Here is a 22843-nt window from a genome sequence, read left to right on the forward strand (position 1 = left end):
CAGTGATCAGTGCTAAGAAATATGCACTGTAACTATACTAATGACACTGGCTTATCAGGGGCAATAAAAGGGTTAACCGTGTACCTAGGTTGTGCTTGCTCACTGTGGGGGAGGTGCTTTGACTAGGGGAAGGTAAAGATCCATGTTCCCGTTTTGCAGAAACACAGGATCAATGCCTTCCCTTCTGACAGAACGACAATCTGCATTTACATAGGCAGATTGTCCCTTTGCCTGTGTCCTGCCTAATCGGTGGGTGCCCACCTCTGGGCTCACGTGGCGTGTGATCACAGTGGTAGCAGGTCACCATCAGCACACACACGCGACGTGTCAGATCAAGTACTAGGTACATGATCTAGCATAGAGCTGCCCCAGTAAATGTATGGTGAGTGGTCCGCAAGTGTTTAATATTTGAGACTCTTCATGAATTCCTCAGTTCTACAAAGCTACCTTTAAACTTTGTTAATAAAGATGAAATAAATTTTGCTACAGCAGATATTACAATGTATCCAGGTGCAAGAAATGCACTTTTACATTGTACAGTAATACAATCTGATGAGCACTCGCAAATAAAGGCTCCTATACGAAAAGTATGAAAATCTAAACAATAATCCAGCTACTATGCAATGCACACAAACATTTTATAGTAATAAAAGATAAAAACTTCCATGACCGAGCTAGAGCCTCCTTCATTTGTGTCTCACACGCTCCCCCGTCCCAGACACTGCAGCTCACAGTGGGAAGTTTCCTTAACAGAGCCACTGAAAGTTGTGGGTAGGACAAGGTGTGGCCAGCGGATGATCAGCAATCTACAGACATGTGAATCAGAAGTGACAATGCCCACAGCCACACTCACTGCACCATCTTCTCAGCCCGATGCAGCCAGCAGGCATTCATCATTGCCACACCACCACAAGAAGCTGGATCAGGTGGACCTCACTGGTAGGTTCAACAGGTATTTGTGAGACCTTGCAGCAAGTACTAAGAAAAAGTAATAAGCATTTTAGAAGTGCTTTGATTTTCCTTTTTTTTTTTTTTTTTTGTAATGGGAGGCCCTAGTTCCACTTTAGCCCCCCGTTCACACTGGTGTGACATGACAAGTTGCAGCCCATTACCGGCAATGGAACCGCTCAGGTCGGTAGCGATTATGAAAAAGGTTCCTGCACTACTTTTTACCAATTTAATTGCAACTTGCATAGACTTCTATTAAATTAAGTCACAATGAAATTGGCAGTGTAAAATCACCAGTGTGAACCCAGGTTTAAAGTGGTTTGGTACCTAAAAATGAAAGTTCATGTTATTAAAATCAACAGTTAGCATACTTACCTAAACGAACCCTGAAAAAAAAAAATATTATTTACTTACCTTTTATTTCTGATGTTTCAGCTGACTTCCGGGTTCTCCTCCCATGGGAGTAGGGGTGGCTATCGTCCTCGCAATGGTCCCTGGGAAATTTCCCAAGAATCCATGGGGGACATTGAAATTGCGAAATCTCGCGAGATTTCGTTCGGACGCCGGTCACGTGACGAGGGCGTGTACGAATTTGCCATTTTTAAAGTGGGCAGGCAGCTGTATCTGCCATTACACACGAGGTAGCAAGCAAACAAGTGATTGCTTCTGTGGGTTCGTTTTCATTCATTCTTTGTTCTCTGTGCTGTGTGGTTTTCGTTGCCTTGACAACGGGGCGGGAACTTCCTGGAGTTTTTCTTTCCTTGTCACTGCTCTCACTGAGCATGTGCAAGATGGAGCGGAGCATGCTGGGAGCCAGACGTCATCATATACCAGGAAGTAAATGCCTGTGGGCTTCAGACGCCCACAGTTAAAATGGAAAATGCCAGAGTAGGTTTTTATAAGTCATCCTGAAGAAAAGATTTGTCGCGCCGGGAGTCAAATAAACGCCGGACGTGGATGCCAATCGAAGCTAGCACTCACCCACCAGTGAGACAGGTAAGAAAAAAATAAAAAAAGAGCGGAATCCCACTTTAAGGTGGAAGTAAATCCTCCTATCGTTTTCAGCCAAGGAAGTTGCCATCTTGGCCTCTGTTTAATCTTCAGCTGCCATGATGCTGCACATGTGACCAGTTGTGACACCAGCCATTGGATGGTTTGACAGTTTGCTTGAGAGCACATCCAACGTGACAGTTACATTTCTGGCACATGCCGGGAATGTAACCGTTTTCTGAAACTGTTAAATTTTTAGCTTTTATTGTTGAACTGCAAGAAAAAAAAAAAAAAAAAAACACACACGCTAAAAACACATATGATACAGACAGGGGGGCTTGTTTAACTTGCCAAGGATTTTTGTTTCTGCCCATCTACTCCTGCTCAACTGTACAGCCAGGCCTGTGAGCTGAATTTTCTCTGCTGGAGTTAAACAATAATGCTCGGTCAGGTTCCTGCCCACAACCTGCGATCGGACAGTGGAGTTGCAGTGATTCACCTCTGAAGTTCAACTGCCATTAGAGATGTGGGTAGCCATTGCCGACTTCCCTTGAAAATTCTAGTTGCCTGGCAGCCCAGAACAGCTAGCTTTTCTCAGACTTTCCTTTGCCGCTTGCTTTTCTCTGCAAAACCAAACAACCAGGCAACTAGCATTTTCATAAATCAAACAATAGCAGCCTTAATATTTCACACATGACATTAACACTTTAAAGCAGGATTAAACCCCCCCAAAAAAAAAAAAAAAAAAAAAAAAAAAAAAAAAGGATTTCGTTACGTTACCAATCATTCAAAGAGGTGGATTCATTAGTTTTGTGATTTATTTTAGGCTCTTCCCCCCACTCTGCTTTCACCTGATCTGTCCACTAACACACCTCCCATATCAGAGTGCTCCCACTTAGTAATTAATGGAAAATAAAAGCTAAGCGTTGTAAACACCCCTGTCCGTAGTATATGGATGGTCTCAACCCTGTAATTGCTTCATCTGCAGGACAGCTTGTTCTGTTGAAAAACAACAGACTTACTGGCCAGATTACCAGGTGAAAATGAAGGAAAGAAAAAAAAGGTAGGGAAAAAAAAAAAAAAAAAAAGTTGGGGTGGTGTTCGGGGGGCTGGGTAGAAAACGAATGCAGCCAGCACATCTAATAACTTGTAAAATGCAATACAATAAAGGTTTGCTTTTGCGTTGAATACCTCTTTAAAAAAAAAACTGAAAACTGTCAGCACCAGTATCTTTATGTAAGCCTGTTTGAAATGTATGTATGGCTGGCCACAGGTGAACAATTCTGGGAAGATTTGATGGATATTCTTTGAATATTCAATGGACATAAATTACATTCTTGGTCCAGGAATATTCACCGACTACAGTGGGAAGATATAAAATTCAGTATGAATGTGCGCCAAGGTAACAACTTATAAGAATATGCTCCTCTGTGCACGTATCTGGATACAAAAACACTTCAATATATAGTAAACCAATAGTGCAATACTCAGATTGTATATATAATTGTACTTCAATAATCCAAAAAAGGTGAAAGAATTGAAATATTATAAGTGATCAAAGTCCAGAAAAAAAATAAAAATTAAGAGAACATCAAAACAGTAATCCCAGTAGCAAGAGTCTTTAACCACTACAATACAGGGCACTTTCACCCCCTTCCTTCCCAGCCCAATTTTCAGCTTTCATCGCTCTAGCGCTTTCAGTGACAATTGCGCGGTCATGCTACACTGTACCCAAATGAAATTTTTATCATTTTGTTCGCACAAATAGAGATTTATTTTGGTGGTATTTATTCACGACTCCGTTTTTTATTTTTTGCGATATAAGCGCAAAAAAGCGGAAATTTGGAAAAAACAATATTTTCTTTTTTCTATTTTAAAAGAAATCCAATAAAATCTAATTTTGTCATAAATTTAAGCCAAAATGTATTCTGCTACATGTTTTTGGTAAAAAAAATTCCGTTAAGTGTATAATAATTGGTTTGTGTGATCACGGACATATGTACGCAAATGATCATGTACATATGTGTGCAGGTGATCACGTACATATGTGTGCACATAATCATTGGGACAAGTGATTTTAGTGGGACATATGTGGGAGACATGTTTTTATTATTAGGGACATGTGCTTTTATTTTTTGGGGACATGTATGTTTTGGGGACATGTGTGTTATGGGGACATGTGTGGGGACTGTGTTTACACTGTGTGGTGTGTTGTGTGTTTACACTAGACTGAAGATCAGTGAGTAAAAAGCTGTAAAAAACAGCTCATACTCACTGATCATCAGCCAGCTGCAGCAATCTGCTCTCCTCTCCTCAGCGATGACTTCTGTGTGAGGAGAGGAGAAGCTGATTGCCTAGCAACCGGCTGTTTGTTTACATCACATGACGGCCGTGATTGGACACTGCCGTCATGTGATCAGGAGGGCCAATCACAGAGCCCTCCTGCCGATCTGAGATGCGCCGTGTTCCGGTGACACGGGCGCATCGGGATCGCGCCGCTGCGCGGGCCCCCACGCGCGATCCCGCTCCTCCTGATGGACGTTCCTGAACGTCCTATCAGGAGTAGACGGCTCCCACCCGGCCGTACATGTGCATTGGCCGGGTGGGAAGTGGTTAAGAAAGCCACCTCCCACTGGGCACAATGTAACCTCCTAGTTAGAGTGATCAACATGGCACTTTTTTTACAAAACCAATCCAGCATCCCTGGCAGGCAGGAAGATTCCTTTCAGGATGGCAGCCAAAACAGCTCCAGCGTCCAGGTAGCAGTAATGGAGGCTTACACATCCATTCCAGAGCAGATCCAAGCCAAACATAAAAACAGAAGCTGAGAGGCTGAGACGGCTATCAGTCCAGGTATCACGTAATCCCTCCTCTAGGAGTCTGTATCCGCCAGGTGCTTGGACCGATAACCGTCTCAGCAAGCGACTGAGACAACAGCTCCCCGCCCCTCCACAGCTCAGCGCTCCAATGAGCATGGAGGAGCAGAGCAGCTGATTGACAGGCAGCAGCTCTCTGCTCAGGGCAATGTTCAATCACTCAGTCCTCCATGCAGAGATGCTGGGGGACAGATGCTGCATCCACCTAGGTAAGCATGATTGGGGGGGCAAACCCATACTTCTCTTAATGCACACTGCCTGGTCCTCATTGGATAGACATTGCAGCAGGAGCCATTGACTCCCACTGCTGTCATTCAAATCCAGTGACATGGAAGCCCATGGAGCGGAGCCGAGTCCTCCTGTCTGTGTCAATAGATGCAGCAGCAGGACTCTTGAGCGTGCCCACATGAGTGCCCCAATGGAACACGGCTCTTCGTGGGAGCACACGATGAGGAGCTAGGATCACTGCCTGGGGACCCCAGAAAAGGAGGATCTGGGCCACTCTGTGCAAAACCTTTGTACAAACACTAAAAGCTGGTTCTGCCTATACATGTAAAAAGGCTGCTTGATCCTGTATGCACAGATCATCCCCTTCTTCCACTGTCCCCAATTCATCTCCCGATAAAGCAGAGCCTTTGGATTCACTCTGCACAGTTTGGTGAATATTGCTAGAGTTTTCTTGCGAAGTTGCATGTAATTGGCAAAGGGCCAATCAGCACTGTCCAGAAAGAGGGTCAGGGGTTATGCAGCCTCATGGAACAGAGTAGAATGAAAACTCCTCCTATAAGCTTTAACCAGACACTGATAGAAGTAAAGAGACTGCTATATACTGCTGAAGACAAAACCGTATTTAGCTGTTTGTATTTACTAAAATAATGCATTTCTGTGTACTGTGGGAGACCAGATATAGTGAAGGCAGTGGCGCTGGGTTTAACATGTTCCGGTTTACACATAGCATCCCTGATCCATGTTCTTCAGAACTGACAAAGAACATTTGTCAGTTGTTTCTGGGTGTTCCCATCTCCTTATCAAAAATAGTGGGTTTAGGGACTTTACAGTCCCCTACAAAAAAGGTCCAGACTACTACAAGGCCTTATCAGGCCAAGCTACACATGGGATACAAGAGCCATCTCCTAGCACATTCCTCACTGTAAGGCTGGAGATAGACTGAGACCAGCACAGCTGCTTCACCCATTCAGAGCAAATTCCACACACTGCGTGAGTCAATTATTACCCTGCATTTAGAAAACACCAACATATGTGGAGCCCACTCACTTCTCAGCTACACATCATGCTGGCCGACTTCCCTTTAGTATGGTTTATTTGTACATGGTTTCAGCACCTTGCCCTCACGTTATATAAAATGCAACCATATAACCAATCTGCTCCATCTGAATGCAAACATTCAAAGGGGGGAGGGGAGAATAACAAAAAACTATTATGCCCCAGGTACCTGCCTTTTCTTAGACTAGGGCCGCGTGACCATACACATCTCCATTGTTAAAGACAATAAGGCAGCACATGAATTGCATTTAGTGTTTCAACACCATTTGTAATCTTGAAGGATTGGGACAAAAAGCACCTTGTTAAAATGCACAATGAATTGGATGGCCTTTTCGTTTTTTGTTTTTTTTTTGACCGACCCGGTCACCAGCAGGAAGTTGAACAGGCCAAGTGTTTGCATATATTGTGTGTACATTGGGAGCTAGATGCTGTACAAAGACTGTTCATAAAGTCAGCACCTGCTGGAGTATAAAGAGTGGAGTTGGGGAGAACTTTTATAGGGAAGATAGCTGCATAATACAGATACTGTGGACTGTTCAGCATTAATTTAAGCGAGCCAAGATCAAGTCCATCATCAGTGCGTGGGAATGCACTGCATACAACATACTGGTGAAGGCACAATGGGGACCCCAAAACACACTACAGGGTAGGCTGAGGAATGTGGGAAAATGGAGCAGGAATGGTAAAGTGTTCATCTCTAGAAATGGATAAAGGAAGCATAAATACTAAGACACAAGTGTTAACAGAAGAATGCAGCAGACCTGGTGCATGGGACATATACTAGGCCAAGCAGTGAGTGCAACCCAACTGCAGGCCAGGCACTGGGAAAGGGCCAACTAGCAGGCCTGACACTGGGTAGGTAGGATAGTGAGGGCTTAGCATGGGGCTGGAGGAGAGAAAATGCCTGACAGTCAGGAAGATCAGCAAGTATACTGGGGGAATAATTCCTGGGCAAGGAAACAAGTAGGTTCTGGAAGCCAACTGCTTACTGGTGGGCGTTGCGATAGGTATGCTTGGAGAAGACTGCACAGCAAAAGGTGACAGGAGAAATACAGTAAGCTTAGGATACACATGTGATTTGCTTTACATCCTAACCTTAATTGGCCAACAATAATTTAATGTCCATGGGCACCAGGCAGAAAGTGAAAGGACATTTTGGAGACCAGACATTAGCCTGCTGAAAATAAGTGGGTGAGGCAGAGATATTAGGAACCCAAAGCTTGGAAAAACCCTGCAGTGTTGGGAAAAGTGTGCAACTAGAATACTAAAAAGCAAATATTGAAAACAGAGAAAAATACACAGGAGAGCCATGGAGCATTGGTGATGGAAAAATACCATGAGACAACCAGCAGGTGGATGATAAATGCTGGAGGATCAGTGTTGGACAGGGGTACACACAGTAGGGGTACAGAAGAAGCTATGCATGGCAAGGATATAGAAGAGGGTAGGAAGAATCTCAGTTTGGGACCAGAGCAAATCAGGGAAGATGGAGGCTCAATGTGGAGTAGGGGTTCAATAAGGCTGGAGGCCCAGTGTAGGGTAGGCGTTCAACAGGAGTACTCAAGGCTTAGTGCCAAGTACAGCAAAGGGTCTGCAGCCCAGCACTGGGAAGGGTAAAGTAGGGGTGCATTAGAAACAGTGATGGAGGCTTCAGCACTGGAAATGGGTACATTTGGGGAGCTAAAGGCTGAGCATTGGGCAGGGGTGGAGTTGGGTCTCCGGAAGCTCAACAGTGGCATAGAAAACAGTATCGTTTCTAGAGGCTCAGGAGCTAGACAGAGGTACAGAAGGGGTGCTGGAGGCCAAGCGCTGGGAAAGAGAACAGAAGGGTTACTGGGGGTTCAGTATTGGGCAAGGGCGCAGTAGAAATTCTGGAGGCTCACTGCTGGACAAGAAGAATGCAGGAATACGCAGTGCTGGGCTGGGGTACAGCAGAAGTACCGGAGACTCATAGGGCAGTTAAAGCAAAATTACTATAGGGCCAGTGCTGAGCTAAGGTACAGAAGTGCTGGCTATAAATAGAAATAAAAATACTGAAGGCGGATTGCTGAATAGGAGGCAAACTATACAGTTCCTTGTAAAAGCATTCACCCCCTTGGCTTTTTACCTATTTTGTTACAGTATAGCCTTTAGTTCAATGTTTTTTTAATCTGAATTATATGTGATGGATCAGAACACAATAGTCCAAGTTGGTGAAGCAAAAAATATATACCTAAAACTATTTTTCACAAATTAACTGATAATTGGCATGTGCATATGTATTCACCCCCTTTGTTATGAAGCCCATAAAAAGCTCTGGGGCAACCAATTACCTTCAGAAGTCACATAATTAGTAAAATGATGTCCACCTGTGTGCAATCTAAATGTCACATGATCTGTCATTACATATACACACCTTTGGGAAAGGCCCCAGAGGCTTCAGCACCCAAACAAGAGGCACCACTAACCAAACACTGCCATGAAGACCAAGGAACTCTCAATACAAGTAAGGGACAATGTTGTTGAGAAATACAAGTCAGGGTTAGGTTGGACCGGGCAAGGAGGGCATTAATCAGAGGCAGCACAGGGACCTAAGGTAACCCTGGAGAAGCTGCAGAGACTGGAGTATCTGTACATAGCTTTATGGCAGAGTGGCCAGAAGAAAGCCATTACACTTTCAGCAAAAAACAAAATGGCACATTTGAGTGGGAGTCTCCCAAAATGTATGGAGGAAGGTGCTCTTGTCTGATTAGACTAAAATTAAACTTTTTGGCCAAAGAAAATGCTATGTCTGGCGCAAACCCAACACATCACATCACCCAAAGAACACCATCCCCATAGTGAAACATGGTGGTGGCAGCATTGTGCTGTGGGGATGTTTTTCAGCAGTCAGGACTGGGAAACTGGTCAGAGTTGAGGGGAAGATGGATGGTTCTAAATACAGGAATATTCTTGAGCAACCTGTACCACTGTGTGTCATTTGAGGCTACAACAGAGGTTCACCTTCCAGCAGCATAATGACCCCAAGCACACTGCTAAAGCAACACTTTAGAGGTTTAACCACTTGGCAAACGATGCATACGTCGGCACAATGGCAGAGGTGGGTAAATGGGCGTACCTGTATGTCCCCTTTAATTGGCAGGGCTACTGGGCATCCGTGGGTCCCGCAGACTCTATGTCCCCCGGGGGCCCCATGATCAAGTCAAGGAATTGCAGAACAAGGCATTTCCCCGTTCTGCCCCGTGACATGACAGGGATCTACTTCTCCCTGTCATTGGGAGCAGTGATCGCTGTCATGTCAGTGGTAGCCCATTCCCCACAGTTAGAATCATTCCCTAGGACACACTTAACACCTTCATCACCCCCTAGTGTTTAACCCCTTCCCTGTCAGTGTCATTTACACAGTAATCAGTGCATTTTTATAGCACTCATCGCTGTATAAATGACAATGGTCCCAAAATAGCATCAAAAGTGAAAAAAATAAATAAAAAAATAAAAAATAAAAAAAATCGCAGATTGCCATTACTAATAATAAAATGTATATATAAAAATCATAAATGTATCCCCTCTTCTGTAGACACTATAACTTTTACGTAAACCAATCAATATACACTTATTGTGATTTTTTTTTTTTTTTAACCAAAAACATGTAGAAGAATACATATCGGCCTAGACTGTGGGAAAAAAACATTTTTTTATATATTTTTGGGGGATATTATAGCAAAAAGTTAATAATAATTTTTTTTCAAAATTCTCGCATTTTTTTGTCTATACCGCAAAAAATTAAAACCGCAGAGGTGATCAAATACTACCATTAAGAAAGCTCTATTTGTGGGAAAAAAGGGTAAATTTTGTTTTGGTGTACCATCACACAGCCGTGCAATTGTCAGTTAAAGCGGCGCAGTGCCGAATTGCAAAAATTGCTCTGGTCAGGAAGGGGGTAAAAACTTCCGGGGGTGAACTGGTTAAAGGGAAACATGTAAATGTGTTGGAATGGCCTAGTCAAAGCCCAGACCTCATTCCAATAGAAAATCTTAGGTGAATATTAAAGGCGGCAAACTGGATCCTTAACCTGGGTCTCTGGTGCAGTAAGAATTGTGGAAGGTCAGAGCTGGTCAGACGGTAGTAGCAGAAGACAGGCAACACAAACAGGAATACAAGGAATGCAGAATAAGTACATAAGGCACAGCACTGTACAAGAAGAGCAAAAATATATACAATTGTTGGTGCTAACCCTGGCAGAATGTATCGGGGAGTGCAGTGGGGTACTAGGAGCTCAATGTTAGACAGGAATGGAAATAGAGGTTCTGAAGACAGAACAGCGGGCAAGCAGGGTTTGCGGGGTCAATGTTAACAAGCTTATTTAGGATTCAAAAAAGCTCTATGTCAGGAAAAGTGTGCAGTAAATAAAATGAAGGCTCAGTGCTGGGCAAGGTGGGGTACTAGAAGCTCAATGCCTGCATCAGCAGTACTGGACACAGACTGCTGGCAACAGGAGTACATAACACAGGCAAAGGAAACAATGCTGGCAATGGGTGCAATAGGATTAAAGGCAACTCAATGCTTGCAACAGGGGTAATGGGTGTACAGGAAGCTCTGGCAAATAGGAGAACAAAGATATAGGAGGTGGAAAGCTTGAAATGGGGGGGGCAAATGAGGGGCTGAAAGCTTAAAGCTGGCAATGGAGGCAACATGCGTAAAGAAAGTTGAATGGGATCAATAGGGAAAATGGAAGCTCAATGCTTGCAAAAGAAGCAATAAGTACACTATAGGCCCAGTCCTGGCAGCAGCTGCATTATATGTACTTTAAGTTCTGTACTGACAAAGGGGACAATAGGGTTGAAGGATGCCCTATGACAACAGGGGTTCTAAAAGCTCAGGTCTCGCAATAGGCGCAATAGTGGTACTAGAATGCTGGGAATAGGGAAGGTGCTGCAGACTAAATGTCAGAGGCTCAGTGCTAAGAATGGTGTATGTGCTATACATTGAGGATCAGGAGGGTGCAGGGTATGGGCTCCAGGCTCAGTGCCAAGAATGGGGTAGGGATTACAGACTGATGATTGGAAAGGGGGGGGGGGGGTGTAGGGTAGAGGTTGCAAGCTTAGTGCTGGGAATAGGGTAGGGGTTGCAGGTTCAGTGCTGGGAATAAAGCAAGTGCTGTACACTGATTGGTTGGGGTTATAGGGCAAGTTGTTGGGAGGTTCAGTGCTTAGGTTTAGTGCTGGGAATGGGTTAGGGGTTGAAGCCTGACGATCAGGGGGTAGCAGGGTAAAGATTTGGGGCTCGGGATTGGGTTGCAGGGCTCAATAATGGGAATTGGGCTAGTAGTTGTATGTGGATATTTAGGAAGGTGCAGGCTCAGCGTTTGGGTACACAGATAATCAGGGGGGTGCAGGATAAATATTGGAGACTCAGTACTGGGAATGGAGTAAGTGTTGGGTTATAGGTTGGTAGCTTAGTGCTAGGCATGGAAATGGAATTATACATTGATGGTTTGAGGGTTGCAGGGTATATGTTCCAGACTCAGTACTGAAGATGGAGATGTACACCAATGATTGGGGAGTTTCAGGGTATAGGTTCCAGGTTCAGTACAGAGGATGGGGTTGTAGGATATAGGTGCCGGGAATGGTGCATGCGTTAGGTTGTGTAGTATAGCAGTTCCAGGCTCACAGATGTGGATAGGGTTGCACTGATTGGGAGATTGCAGGGTATATAAGTTCCAGGCTCAATGCTGGAAATGGGCATGTACATGATCAGGAGAGTGCAGGGTATAAGCTGTTGATAGGAATGTACAGCAACATCGGGAGGGCGCGGGGCATAGGTTGCAGGCTCAACACTGGAAATGGTCACCAATAATTGGGGGTTGCAGGGTGGATTTTGGGGGATCAGTGTTGGGGATAAGTAGGTGTTCGGCTGCAGGGTATAGTTTAGTGGCTCAGTGCTGTGAATCAGGATGTACAGGGGTTTCAGGCTCAGTACTAAGCATGGGAATAGGGATGTACACTGAAAATCAGGGGGGGGGGTTGCAGGCTCAGTGCTGCGAATGGGAAAGTACCTCGATTAGGGGGTTGCAGGGTATAGCTCGGTGAAAGGGATGGAAATGTAGAGTGATGATTTGAGGGTTGCAAGGTGAATAAGGGGGGCTCAGTACTGGGTATGGGGTAGGTGTTGGTTTGCAGTGTATTGCCTGCAGGCTCAGCACTAAGAATGGTCGCCAATCTTCAAGGGGGTACAGGGTAAATATTGGGGGCTCAGTGCTGGTGATGGGATAGGTGTTGGGGTGGAGGATATTGGTTAGTGGCTCAGTTCTGTGAACAGGGACGTAAAATGATAAGGGGGTTGCAGGCTCAATGCTATGAATGGTTAATGTACACTGATGATCAGAGGGTTGCAGGATATAGGCTGGTGGTTCTGTACTAGGAATGTACACAGACAATCAGAGGATTGCAGGGTAAATATTGGGGGCTCAGTGGTGGGGATGATGTATGTTTTGGGTGTAGGTTGGTGGCCCTGTACTGGGAATGTAGACAATCAGGGGGGCTCAGTGCTGGTTAAGGGGTAGGTGTTGGGGTGCAGGATATATATTGGTTGGTAGCTCTGTACACAGACAATCAGGGGGTTTCGGGGGGTAAATATTGGGGACTCTGTACAGGTAATGTAGATGGTTGATCAGGGGGTTGCAGGGTAAATATTGGGGGATGGGGGTAGGTGATGGGTTGCAGGATATAGATTGGCGGTTCTGTATAGGTAATGTAGACGTATGATCAGGGGGACAGGGTAAATATTGTGGCATGAGGTAGGTTGTTGGGGTGCAGGGTACTGGTTATTGGCTCAGTGATGTGAATAGGAACATAAAGCAATGATTGTGGGGGGGGTTGCAGGCTCAATACTATGAATGGGAATGTAGACAGATGATCGGGTTTCAGGGTAACTATTGGAGGATGTGGGGTAGGTGATGGGTTGCAGAGTATAGGTTGGGGGCTCGGTACGGGTAATGTAGACTGATTTTGGGGGGGGGTGGTTGCAGGGTAAATATTGGGGGCTGAGGTAGGTGTTGGGGTGAAGGGTATAGGTTGGTAGCTCTGTACACAGACGATCAGGGGGTTGCGGGGTAAATATTAGGGGTTTTGTACAGGTAATGTAGAGGGATGATTGGGGGTTGCGGTGTAAACATTAGGAGTTCTGTAGAGGGATGATTGGGGGTTGCGGTGTAAACATTAGGGGTTCTGTAGAGGGATGATTGGGGGTTGCGGTGTAAACATTAGGGGTTCTGTACAGGTAATGTAGCGGGATGATTGGGGGTAAAGATTAGGGGTTCTGTAGCGGGATGATCGGGGGTTGTGGGGTAAATACTGGAGGATGGGGGTAGATGATGGGATGCAGGGTATAGGTTGGGGGGTTGCAGGGTAAATATTGGGGGCTGAGGTAGGTGTTGGGGTGAAGGGTAAAGGTTGGTAGCTCTGTACACAGACGATCAGGGGGTTGCAGGGTAAATATTAGGGGTCCTGTACAGGTAATGTAGCGGGATGATTGGGGGTTGCGGTGTAAATATTGGAGGATGGGGGTAGGTGATGGGTTGCAGGGTATAGGTTGGTGGCTCTGTAAGGATGATCGGATAAAATATTGGTGACTGTGTAGGGGTAATATAGGCAGATGGGGGGGGGGGGTTCAGGGTAAATATTGGGGGATGAGGTAGGTGTTGGGGTGAAAGATATAGGTTAGTAGCTCAGTGCTGTGAATAGGGACGTAAAGCAATGATGGGGGGTTGCAGGATAAATGCTATGAATGGGAATGTAGACTGATGATCAGAGGGTCGCACTGTATGTTGGTCGCTCTGTACTGGGGATGCACACAGACAATCGGAGGGTTGCAGGCTTAGTGAACAATGAGCGGTGTACAGATAATGGAGGCTCGGTACCGGTCAGGGGGGGGGGAGACAGATCTCGCCGGTACCGGTCAGGGGGGACACAGATCTCGCCGGTACCGGTCAGGGGGGGACACAGATCTCTCCGGTGCTGAACTGTCAGTAGAAATGAATGGGCAGTGGCACAGACAATGCCGGGCAGTGCCCGTCCCCTCTCCTCACCTCATGGTGTCCGCTCTCCTCTCCCTCTGCTGCTAGTGAATGGAGGCGCTCCTCTCCCCGGTTCCCGGTGCGCAGACAGGGAGTGGCATCCGAACGCGATACCGAGACTCCCCGGCACTCCGTACGGGCCGCAGCAATCTTCCTTTTACCGGCCAATAACCACAATACAGCTCCCAGGTCCGCCCCGGTGCAGCTCTTCTCCCCTCCGCCGCCGCCGCTGCAGCCGCTACGCACCGCCCGTCTATCCCGCGACCAACCTCCCACAGCGCGCATGCGCGGCCCCAGACACCCAGAGCAGGCACTGCGCGCTCCCGAGACCGTGTGACGTCTCGCGCTGACCGAGGGGACAAGAAAAGGCTCGAGCTGCAGAGGGGATTTATTTCGCGCATTCCCGACGGCCGCGAGCCACGCCCCCCGGCTCCACAGGCCGCGCCCACCGTGCCATGCTCAGCTGTGCGGGAGAAAGGGAAACCTGCGTCTGCCGAGGGGGTGACGTCATCATGGATGGAACCCGGGGAACTCCTCCTCTGCCCGCACCGCAGAGCACATGGAGCGCCGCACTTGGGGGGGTTAGTATTTCCTTGTGGATCAGGATGACGGTGTCAGACAATAAATGTCCATGTGTTCCGTTCCGCAGTGTTGTATGGAGGCTGATGACCATGACGTCAGTCCCTGCCCAGGAGGAGCCCTCCTCCTAATACTGACATGTGAGAATTCTCTCCAGGGAAATCCCAATGATAGGGCTCATTCTGTCTGAATTTATTTTACTAGAGGCCCAAGGAAGAGCTTTAGGGACCCAGAGCTTGCACCATTCAAGCTGCACTAAAGATATTACAGGGTTCTGAAAAAGTATTCATACCCCTGAATGGTTCCACATTTTTTCATGTTACATCCAAAAATATAAATATATTTTATTGGGATTTTATGTAATAGACTAATACAATGTGGCACATAATTGTGAAGTGGAAGGAAAATGATAAATGTTTTTCAAATATGTGAAAGGTGTGGCGTGCATTTGTATTCAGCCCCCTTTACTCTGATACCCCTAACTAAAATCTAGTGGAACCAATTGCTCCCCTAATTAGTAACTAGAGTCCACCTGTGTGTAATTTAATCTCAGTATAAATACATCTGTTCTGTGAAACCCTCAGAGGCTTGTTAGACAACCTTGGTGAACAAACAGCATCATGAAAGCCAAGGAACACACCAGACAGGTCAGAGATAATGTTGTGGAGAAGTTTAAAGCAGGGTTAGGTTATAAAAAAAATATCCTAAGCTTTGAACATCTCATGGAGCACTGTTCAATTTATCACCCAAAAATGGGAAGAGTATGGCAAAACTGCAAACCTACCAAGACATGACCGTCCACCTAAACTGACAGGCTGGGCAAGGAGAGCATTAATAAGAGAAGCAGCCAAGAGGCCCATGGTAACTCTGGATGGAGGAACCGCAGAAATCCACAGCTCAGGTGGGAGAATATGTCCACAGGACAACTATTAGTCGTGCACTCCACAAACGTGGCCTTTATGGAAGAGTGGCAAGAAGAAAGCCATAAGAAGTCCTGTTTGCAGTTTGCGAGAAGCCATGTGGGGGACATGGCAAACATGTGGAAGAAGGTGCTCTGGTCAAATGAGACCAAAATTCCACTTTTTGGCAAGTAAAATGCTATGTGTGGCTGTGTCACAAGGGCCACATACCTGATGTGAGACCGAAGTAGTGGGGAGGCCTCCCTTGCACCTCGGGTCCTTAAAGCCTTTGGAGATGGAGACAGAGACTTGGTGGGGACACTGAGTGGCAGGGGTCCCAAGGGTACCATGTGCCTTGGCCATGGTATCCTTTAGGAGCTCTAAGTTGTTGTGTAGAAACTTCACTCTGTTCCAGACAGCCAGTGATGTGTCAAATAGTGTCCCCCATCAGATAGGGTCTGCCCTGTACTGTGCTTGTGCAGTACGGAGGACAAGGAGATTCCAAAAGTCTCAGAAGATGAACAGCATCTGCGATGTGAGTCCAGGTTCAAGCCCCACCATCCAAGTGGACATAGAGTTAGAATAAAAAATAGCAGAGCGAAGCGAGGCCGTGCCCGAAGCATGGCGAGCGAAGCGAGGCCGTGCCCGAAGCATGGCGAGTGAAGCGAGGCTATGCCCGAAGCATGGCGAGTGAAGCGAGGCTATGCCCGAAGCGTGGCGAGCAAAGCGAGGCTATGCCCGAAGCGTGGCGAGCAAAGCGAGGCTATGCCCGAAGCATGGCGAGCGAAGCGAGGCTATGCCCGAAGCGTGGCGAGCGAAGCGAGGAGCCCTGTTATTATGTGCTACCGTATGTCCACTTGGATGGTGGGGCTTGTACCTGGACTCAGTGCGCAGGCGCCGTTCTTCTTCGGAGTCTCCTCCTCCTCCGTACTGTGCAAGTGCTGCGCCTGTGCAGTACGAGGTGGACACTATCCGATGGCCAGACAGTTTTTGACAGAACACCGGGACCAAAGCCGAAGCGGGTAGGACAGGAGAAAAAGAAGACAGAGCTCCTTCCAGAATTTAGAGGTGAATTGGACCCCACGATCTGATACAATATTGTTGGGGACCCCATGGAGGCGTATGATCTCCTTGATAAAAGCCTGAGCTGTTTCTGGGGCGGAAGGAGTGCATAGCAATAAAATGAGCCATTTTTGTAATCCACAACAACAAATATGGATGTAAACCCATCAGAGGGTGGTAGCTCCACTTTGTAGACCATGCTGATCTGTTCCCAGGGTCTGGAGGGAACAGGCAGGGGGCCTAGAAGACCCCATGATTCATTATTTTCCGTTTTGTTGTGATTGCATACCAGACCGGAATAGACGTAAGCGTGGCAGTCTGCCTTGAGGGTAGGCCACCAAAAGGTTTGCAAAAGCAGATCAATGGTTTTGGTCACCCTGAAATGCCCTGCTAACTTGTTGTCATGGCAGAGTTTGAGCACAGGACCTCTCAGTTGAATGGGCACAAACACAGCTTTGTCATGGAAGAAAAGTCTGTCCTTTTCTTGCAGATGTTCTCCTGAGGGCAGTTGGTCTAAAGAGGAGGTCAGTTTTATCTTGGACAAGTCATCCGTAAGTAGGAAGAAATTATAGACAGGGAGTATCGCGTCCATTGTTGGCGAGTTATCTGATGTGGGATACATGCAGGATAGAGCATCAGGTTTACAATTCTTGGATCATGGACGGTACATGATATGCATTTGAAATCGGGTGAAGAAGAGAGCCCATCTGGCTTATCTAGGTCTGAGACTTTTTAGCTGTACGGAGGTATTCCAAATTCCTATGATCAGCGCAGGCAAGTATAGGGTGTGAGGCTCCTTCCAATAGATATCCCATTCTTCCAGGGCCAGTTAAATAGCATGGAGTTCCCGGTCCCCTACATCATAGTTCCTTTTGGCTGGGGACAACTTCCTGGAAAAGAAGGCAACAGGATGCAAGATGGCTGTGTTTTTATGGCGCTGAGAAAGGACTGCCCCAGTGAAGCATTTACCTAGAAAACATAAGGCAGAGTCGTGATGACGAAGGACCGGGGCATAGGTGAATTGCTTCTTGAGTTTGTCAAAAGCTGTTTGTGCTGAGGGGGACCACAGAAAACAGCAGTTTTGCTTGGTGAGTTGTGTGATAGGTGAAATTATTGAGGCAAAGCCTTTGATGAATCTTCTATAAAAATTGGCAAATCCCTCTAACCTAGGTAAGCTCTTACTGTCCGAAGGTACTGGCTATTCAAGAACTGCAGTTACCTTTTTGGGGTCCATGGAGATGCCAGAAGTCGAAATAATGAGGCCAAGGAATTTTATGGTATCTTTGTCAAACTCACATTTTTCAGGCTTGGCGTAGAGTTTATGGGCTCAGAGGCGAAAAAGGACTTTTCACATGTGGAAGTGATGTGCCTCGAGGGAAGGCGAAAAAACAAGGATGCCAGCTAAGTACACTATCATAAAGAGGTCAAGAAAACCCCCGAAAGATGTGGTTCACCAAGTGTTGGAAAGTTGCTGGGGTATTACACAGCCCAAATGGCATGACCAAATACTCAAAATGGCCAAACCTAATACGAGGTAATTCCCCTTTGTTGTTTCAAACCTTCCCACTTGGAAGCTTTACTAGCTGTCAATTCATGGAGCTACCATTATCATCCTGTGTTGGTAATTCCCTGTTTTTCTTTTTAAGCTTGCTCTAATGGATTGCCGGTTTTATGCTATTCATGACTTTATTTTTTCTGTAATGCATATGTGGTTTATGTCTTGAATGTTACATCATACTCTTTTTCATATCTTTTCCATATATTTCTGTATTTCTATGGAAAAGTTTCAATAAAAATACAATTAAAAAAATAAATAAAATAAGGAATATACAGCATTTGTTTTTATAAAACACACACACGGGGGGAAAAATCTTTAGAAGACAAGGAGGATTCGATAAAGAAACGTGGGTTAAAGTGATTGTAAAGGCTTGTTTAGAAAAACGAACAAAAAAAAATCAAACATGTTATACTTATCTCCTCTGGGCAGATGGTTTTGCACAGAGCACCCTGGATTCCCCTCTTCTCTGGGTCCCTCTTTGCTGCTCCTAGCCCCTCCCTTTTTTGAGTGCCCCTTCAGGCAGCAGCTTGCTAAAGGGGTCCCCCAAGCCGAGTCAGAGCTCTGTGTATCCATTCAGACAAGGACCCCTGACCTGGCCCCGCCCCATCTCCCCCCTGTTTGGCTGACTGACTTGAATTGACAGCCGCAAGAGCCAATAGCATCGCTGCTCTGTCTCAGCCAATCAGGAGGAGTGTACTGGATGGCTGAGAGGATCGTGGACATCGTTGGAGAGAGAAGGAGCTCAGGTAGGCAATTGGGGGGTGCTGGGGGGGCTGCCACAAACAGAAGGTTTTTTAACTTAATGTCTAGAATGCTTTAAGATAAAAAAAACCTGCCTTTACAACTCCTTTAAAGCGGGAGTAAACCCACTGACTTTTTTTTTTACACCTGCAAGGGAAAAGGCATAATGAGCTAGTATGCACCACATACTAGCTCATTATGAAATACCTTAGAACGAAGCGCCGGCATCTCATGTGTTCCACGCTGCCCATCAAATGTAGCCACTGTGCCCGTCAAATGCCGCCACTGTGCCCGTCAAACGCCGCCACTGTGCCCGTCAAAAGCCGCTACTGTACACATCAAATAGTGCCACTGTGCCCCATCAAATAGTGTCACTGTGCCCCATCAAATAGTGTCACTGTGCCCCATCAAATGCAGCTACTGTGCCCATCAAATAGTGCCACCACTGTCCCCATCAAATGCTGCCACTGTGACCCCCCCCCCCCCCCCCCCCCACTCGCTGTCTGCTCGGCACTTACCCTGCCTCAGTGGAGGGTTAGCAATCTGAATCAGTCTTTATAAACAACAGTGCTCCAGACTGCATACAAAGATACAATGTAACATATTACTACTTTTGTATCTTTCTGTCCATTCCAGAGATTAAAGCAGTTTGACAAGTAAAAAACAAAACAAAACCTTTTTTTTTAATAACATTTTCCACTTTTTAACCCCTTATTAATCCTTATGCCCTGTACACACGGTAGGATTTTCCGACAACAAAATCCATGTTTTTTTTCCGACAAATGTTGGCTCAAACTTGTCTTGCATACACACGGTCACACAAAGCTTGTCGGAAATTCCAAACGTCAAGAACGCGGTGACATGTAACTCGTACGACGAGCCGAGAAAAATGAAGATCAATAGCCAGTGCGGCTCTTCTGCTTGATTCCGAGCATGTATGGAATTTTGTGCACATGTGGAATTGTGTACACGCGATCGGAATTTCTGACAACGGACTTTGTTGTCGGAAAATTTGAGATCCAGATCACAAATTTTGTTTGTCGGAAATTCCGATGGAAAATGTCCGATGGAGCCTACACACGGTCAGAATTTCCGAGATACACCGCTCCTACAGCGCTCCAAAGATGCGTCTTACATTCCTGCAAGCGCACCTTGGGCTTTCACACTGGAGAGACAGTAGCGCCTGTTTCAGGGCCCTTTGCAGGGGCTATTTTTAGAGCTGTAGTGCCTGCAAAGCGCCACAGTGTGAAAGGGGCCTAAAGCAGTACCTGGCTTTGGTATCAAGAAGAGGTTCCCAGATTAAAAGGCCAGCTAGACAGAATTTACAAATCCTTCGGCATGTAAAACATTTCATATAGATATACCTCAGTTGTACATATTTAGGTGCTTGCCTATGGCTATGGTTTTAATAAAAGCAGTATATATAAAAAAAAAAAAAATTCTATTTGTTCTACAAGGAAGTTTGTTCCATCTAACCAAATAAATCAGCAGTTCAGGGTTAATCCTAAATTGATGAGGGAAACTTTTATCATGACATTGCAGATTTTACTGCGGCTACGGCTATAGTTGTTTTGCTGCAGGACAGATCTGCTGTTTGTATAAGAAAAAAAAACTTTTGAAACTTTTCTTCTTCCAACAGCAGGCTTTAATTTTCCATGACGCACCTGAATTGAGAGTGCTCCTCTAATGGCTATTTGGCTGTAGAAGAAGCAAAGTATCAGGAAGGATTTGATATAAGTCATATCTTTTGTTCCTGTCATTTGGGACTTCTTTGTAAATTTAGGGCAGTAAAAGTAGATGCATTAGGACATACAATAAAATGGTACTCTTCTTGGAACTCAACTCTAACCTCCAACAACTCTAAAAGCCTTTCAAGTCAGTTTGCCTGTGTGGAATAGGGATAAATAGAACCACTGGAGCAGGGCAGTCTTTAAGGCAGGGCAAAAGGGGCAGCTGCCCTGGGCCCTGTCATTGTTGTGGGGACCACAGCAGCTGCCCTATACTTGCCAACTATCCCAGTTTAAATTCCCTTGTCCCTTGAATTTTTTGTCCCGTGCCGTGTCCCGACATCTCAGTGTGATGTGCTGGTACTAATGCTGCCCTGCTCTGCCCTATTGTTGTATACAGATGACTCACCTACAGACCCGGTGTTTACACACCCTGTGTGTATGTAAATAACCGACATTCATATGTAAATAGCGGCAGCATTTATAAGTAAACAGCTGCGGTCGTTGGCATCAGGGCAGGACTTAGGGTGGTGGGGGCCCCTGGGCTTGAGTCACTTTCGGGCCCTACCTTCTATACGTTATCATATTTATCGGCGTACAACACGCACCGACGTATAACATGCACCCCAAGTTTTGGAAGGAATTTTAAGGATAAAAACTTTTAGGAGGGAAGTTTAAGGAAAAAACTTACATTTACATGCCCATCAATGCAGCCTTATCAGTGTCCATTTGCAGCCTTACCCAGTGTCATTGCAGTCTTGTCAGTGTAGCCTTGTCATTTGCAGTCTTGCACCAGTGTCATTTTCAGCCTTGTCATTACAGTCTTGAAGTTTAAAAATGGCGCTGCCGAGATACAGAGTCCTGTGTATCTTGACGGCTCTCGGGTCCCCTTGGCGGCTCTCGGGTCCTCTTGGCGGCTCTTGGGTCCTCTCAGCGGCTCTTGGGTCCTCTCGTGGGCGTTGGGTCCCCTCGCAGTCCCGAGCAGAGCCGAGAGTAGCCGAATGTAGTCGGCTCAGCTCACAGTCACGCCCAGTCCCTGTGTTATGTCCATCATAGGGCAGAACTGGGCGTAACTGTGAGCCGAGCCGAGTACACTCAGCTATGTATCTCGGCTCGGCGGAGCCCGAGGGGCCCCCTATTGGGCGGGGCCCATGGGCTTGAGCCCAGTCAAGTCCAATGGTAAGTCCAGCCCTGGGTGGCATTGATATGTAAATAAAGGCAGCATTCATATCTATATCATGCCCCCTGCAGTGAGGAGATGATGTGCTATAACCTCTAGCAACCAATCAGTGAGCAGTGTTACTGTACAGTAATCTCTATCAACCAATTAACAAGCAGAAATCATTTGCTGTAACCTCTAGCAAATAATCAGTGAGCCATAATGTGTGCTGTAACCTCTAGAAACCAGTCAGTAAGCAGTAATGATATGCTGTAACAGCTGGCAACCAATCTCAATTGCTGCCTGATCTGATACAGTAAACTGATTTTAAGTCTAGCTGCTATTTATTGTAGGTCTTAGAGCAGGTGGAGGGTAGAATTGCCCAGGGTCCAATCTACAGGGGGTCCCGGTGTTACAAACCCGTTAGGGACTGTCCTCCTGTTTGTAATTCGAAAATGTTCATAAGTCGGCCGCTCATACCTAGAACGACAATTACGGACATTTCCGATGTCCCGTCGAATGCTGTTCTGCGCATGCGCACCAAATTACGGACATTTCCGATGTTTTTCGAGGCTCCGTCTGGCCATGCATGTGCAGAACGGCCGATGTCTGCGCAAAATAGCAGAAGGTCCCTGCAGCGCCCAGTTCATAAGCAGGAGATGTTCGTAGGTCAGGCGTTCGTAAGTCGGGGACCCCCTGTATATGAAAGACAGCCCTGCACTGCAGGAAATTACTCTTGCTGACGAGTAGTATGATTATTATGTTGGTCAGTACATTGTGTATGACTTGGTCATATGACTGTTTTGTTAGATTCCTGCATGGTTTAGATATTCGCCTCTGGGTCAAATGGAGCCCATAAAAATCTTTCTTGTTCAATGATTTTTATTGAAGTTTTAACAGGTAGAAATAGACTGTTGCAGTCAGGTACACGCACATTTGCTCAGTTCAACAGTGCAGTTTCAACTCA

The 22843-nt window shown here is 46.1% G+C and overlaps 1 protein-coding gene across 3 annotated transcripts in view; it reads right to left on the reverse strand.

Moving 5' to 3' along the window:
* ENAH (ENAH actin regulator) overlaps positions 1-14519 on the reverse strand; it is a 136196-nt gene extending 121677 nt beyond the window's left edge. The window contains exon 1 of one of the 3 annotated variants that reach the window (XM_077485832.1): positions 14164-14519. In XM_077485832.1, coding sequence (XP_077341958.1) covers positions 14164-14168 — 5 coding nt within the window. In that variant the 5' untranslated portion in view covers positions 14169-14519. The remainder of the gene's footprint in view (positions 1-14163) is intronic. The other 2 variants (XM_077485834.1, XM_077485836.1) reach the window with 2 other exon arrangements.
* Positions 14520-22843: the final 8324 nt, after the last annotated feature.

Source organism: Lithobates pipiens, unplaced genomic scaffold (assembly GCF_037356315.1).
Source record: "Lithobates pipiens isolate NorthernLeopardFrog02 unplaced genomic scaffold, aLitPip1_a1.2 Scaffold_18, whole genome shotgun sequence".
In the NCBI taxonomy this organism is placed as follows: domain Eukaryota; kingdom Metazoa; phylum Chordata; class Amphibia; order Anura; family Ranidae; genus Lithobates; species Lithobates pipiens.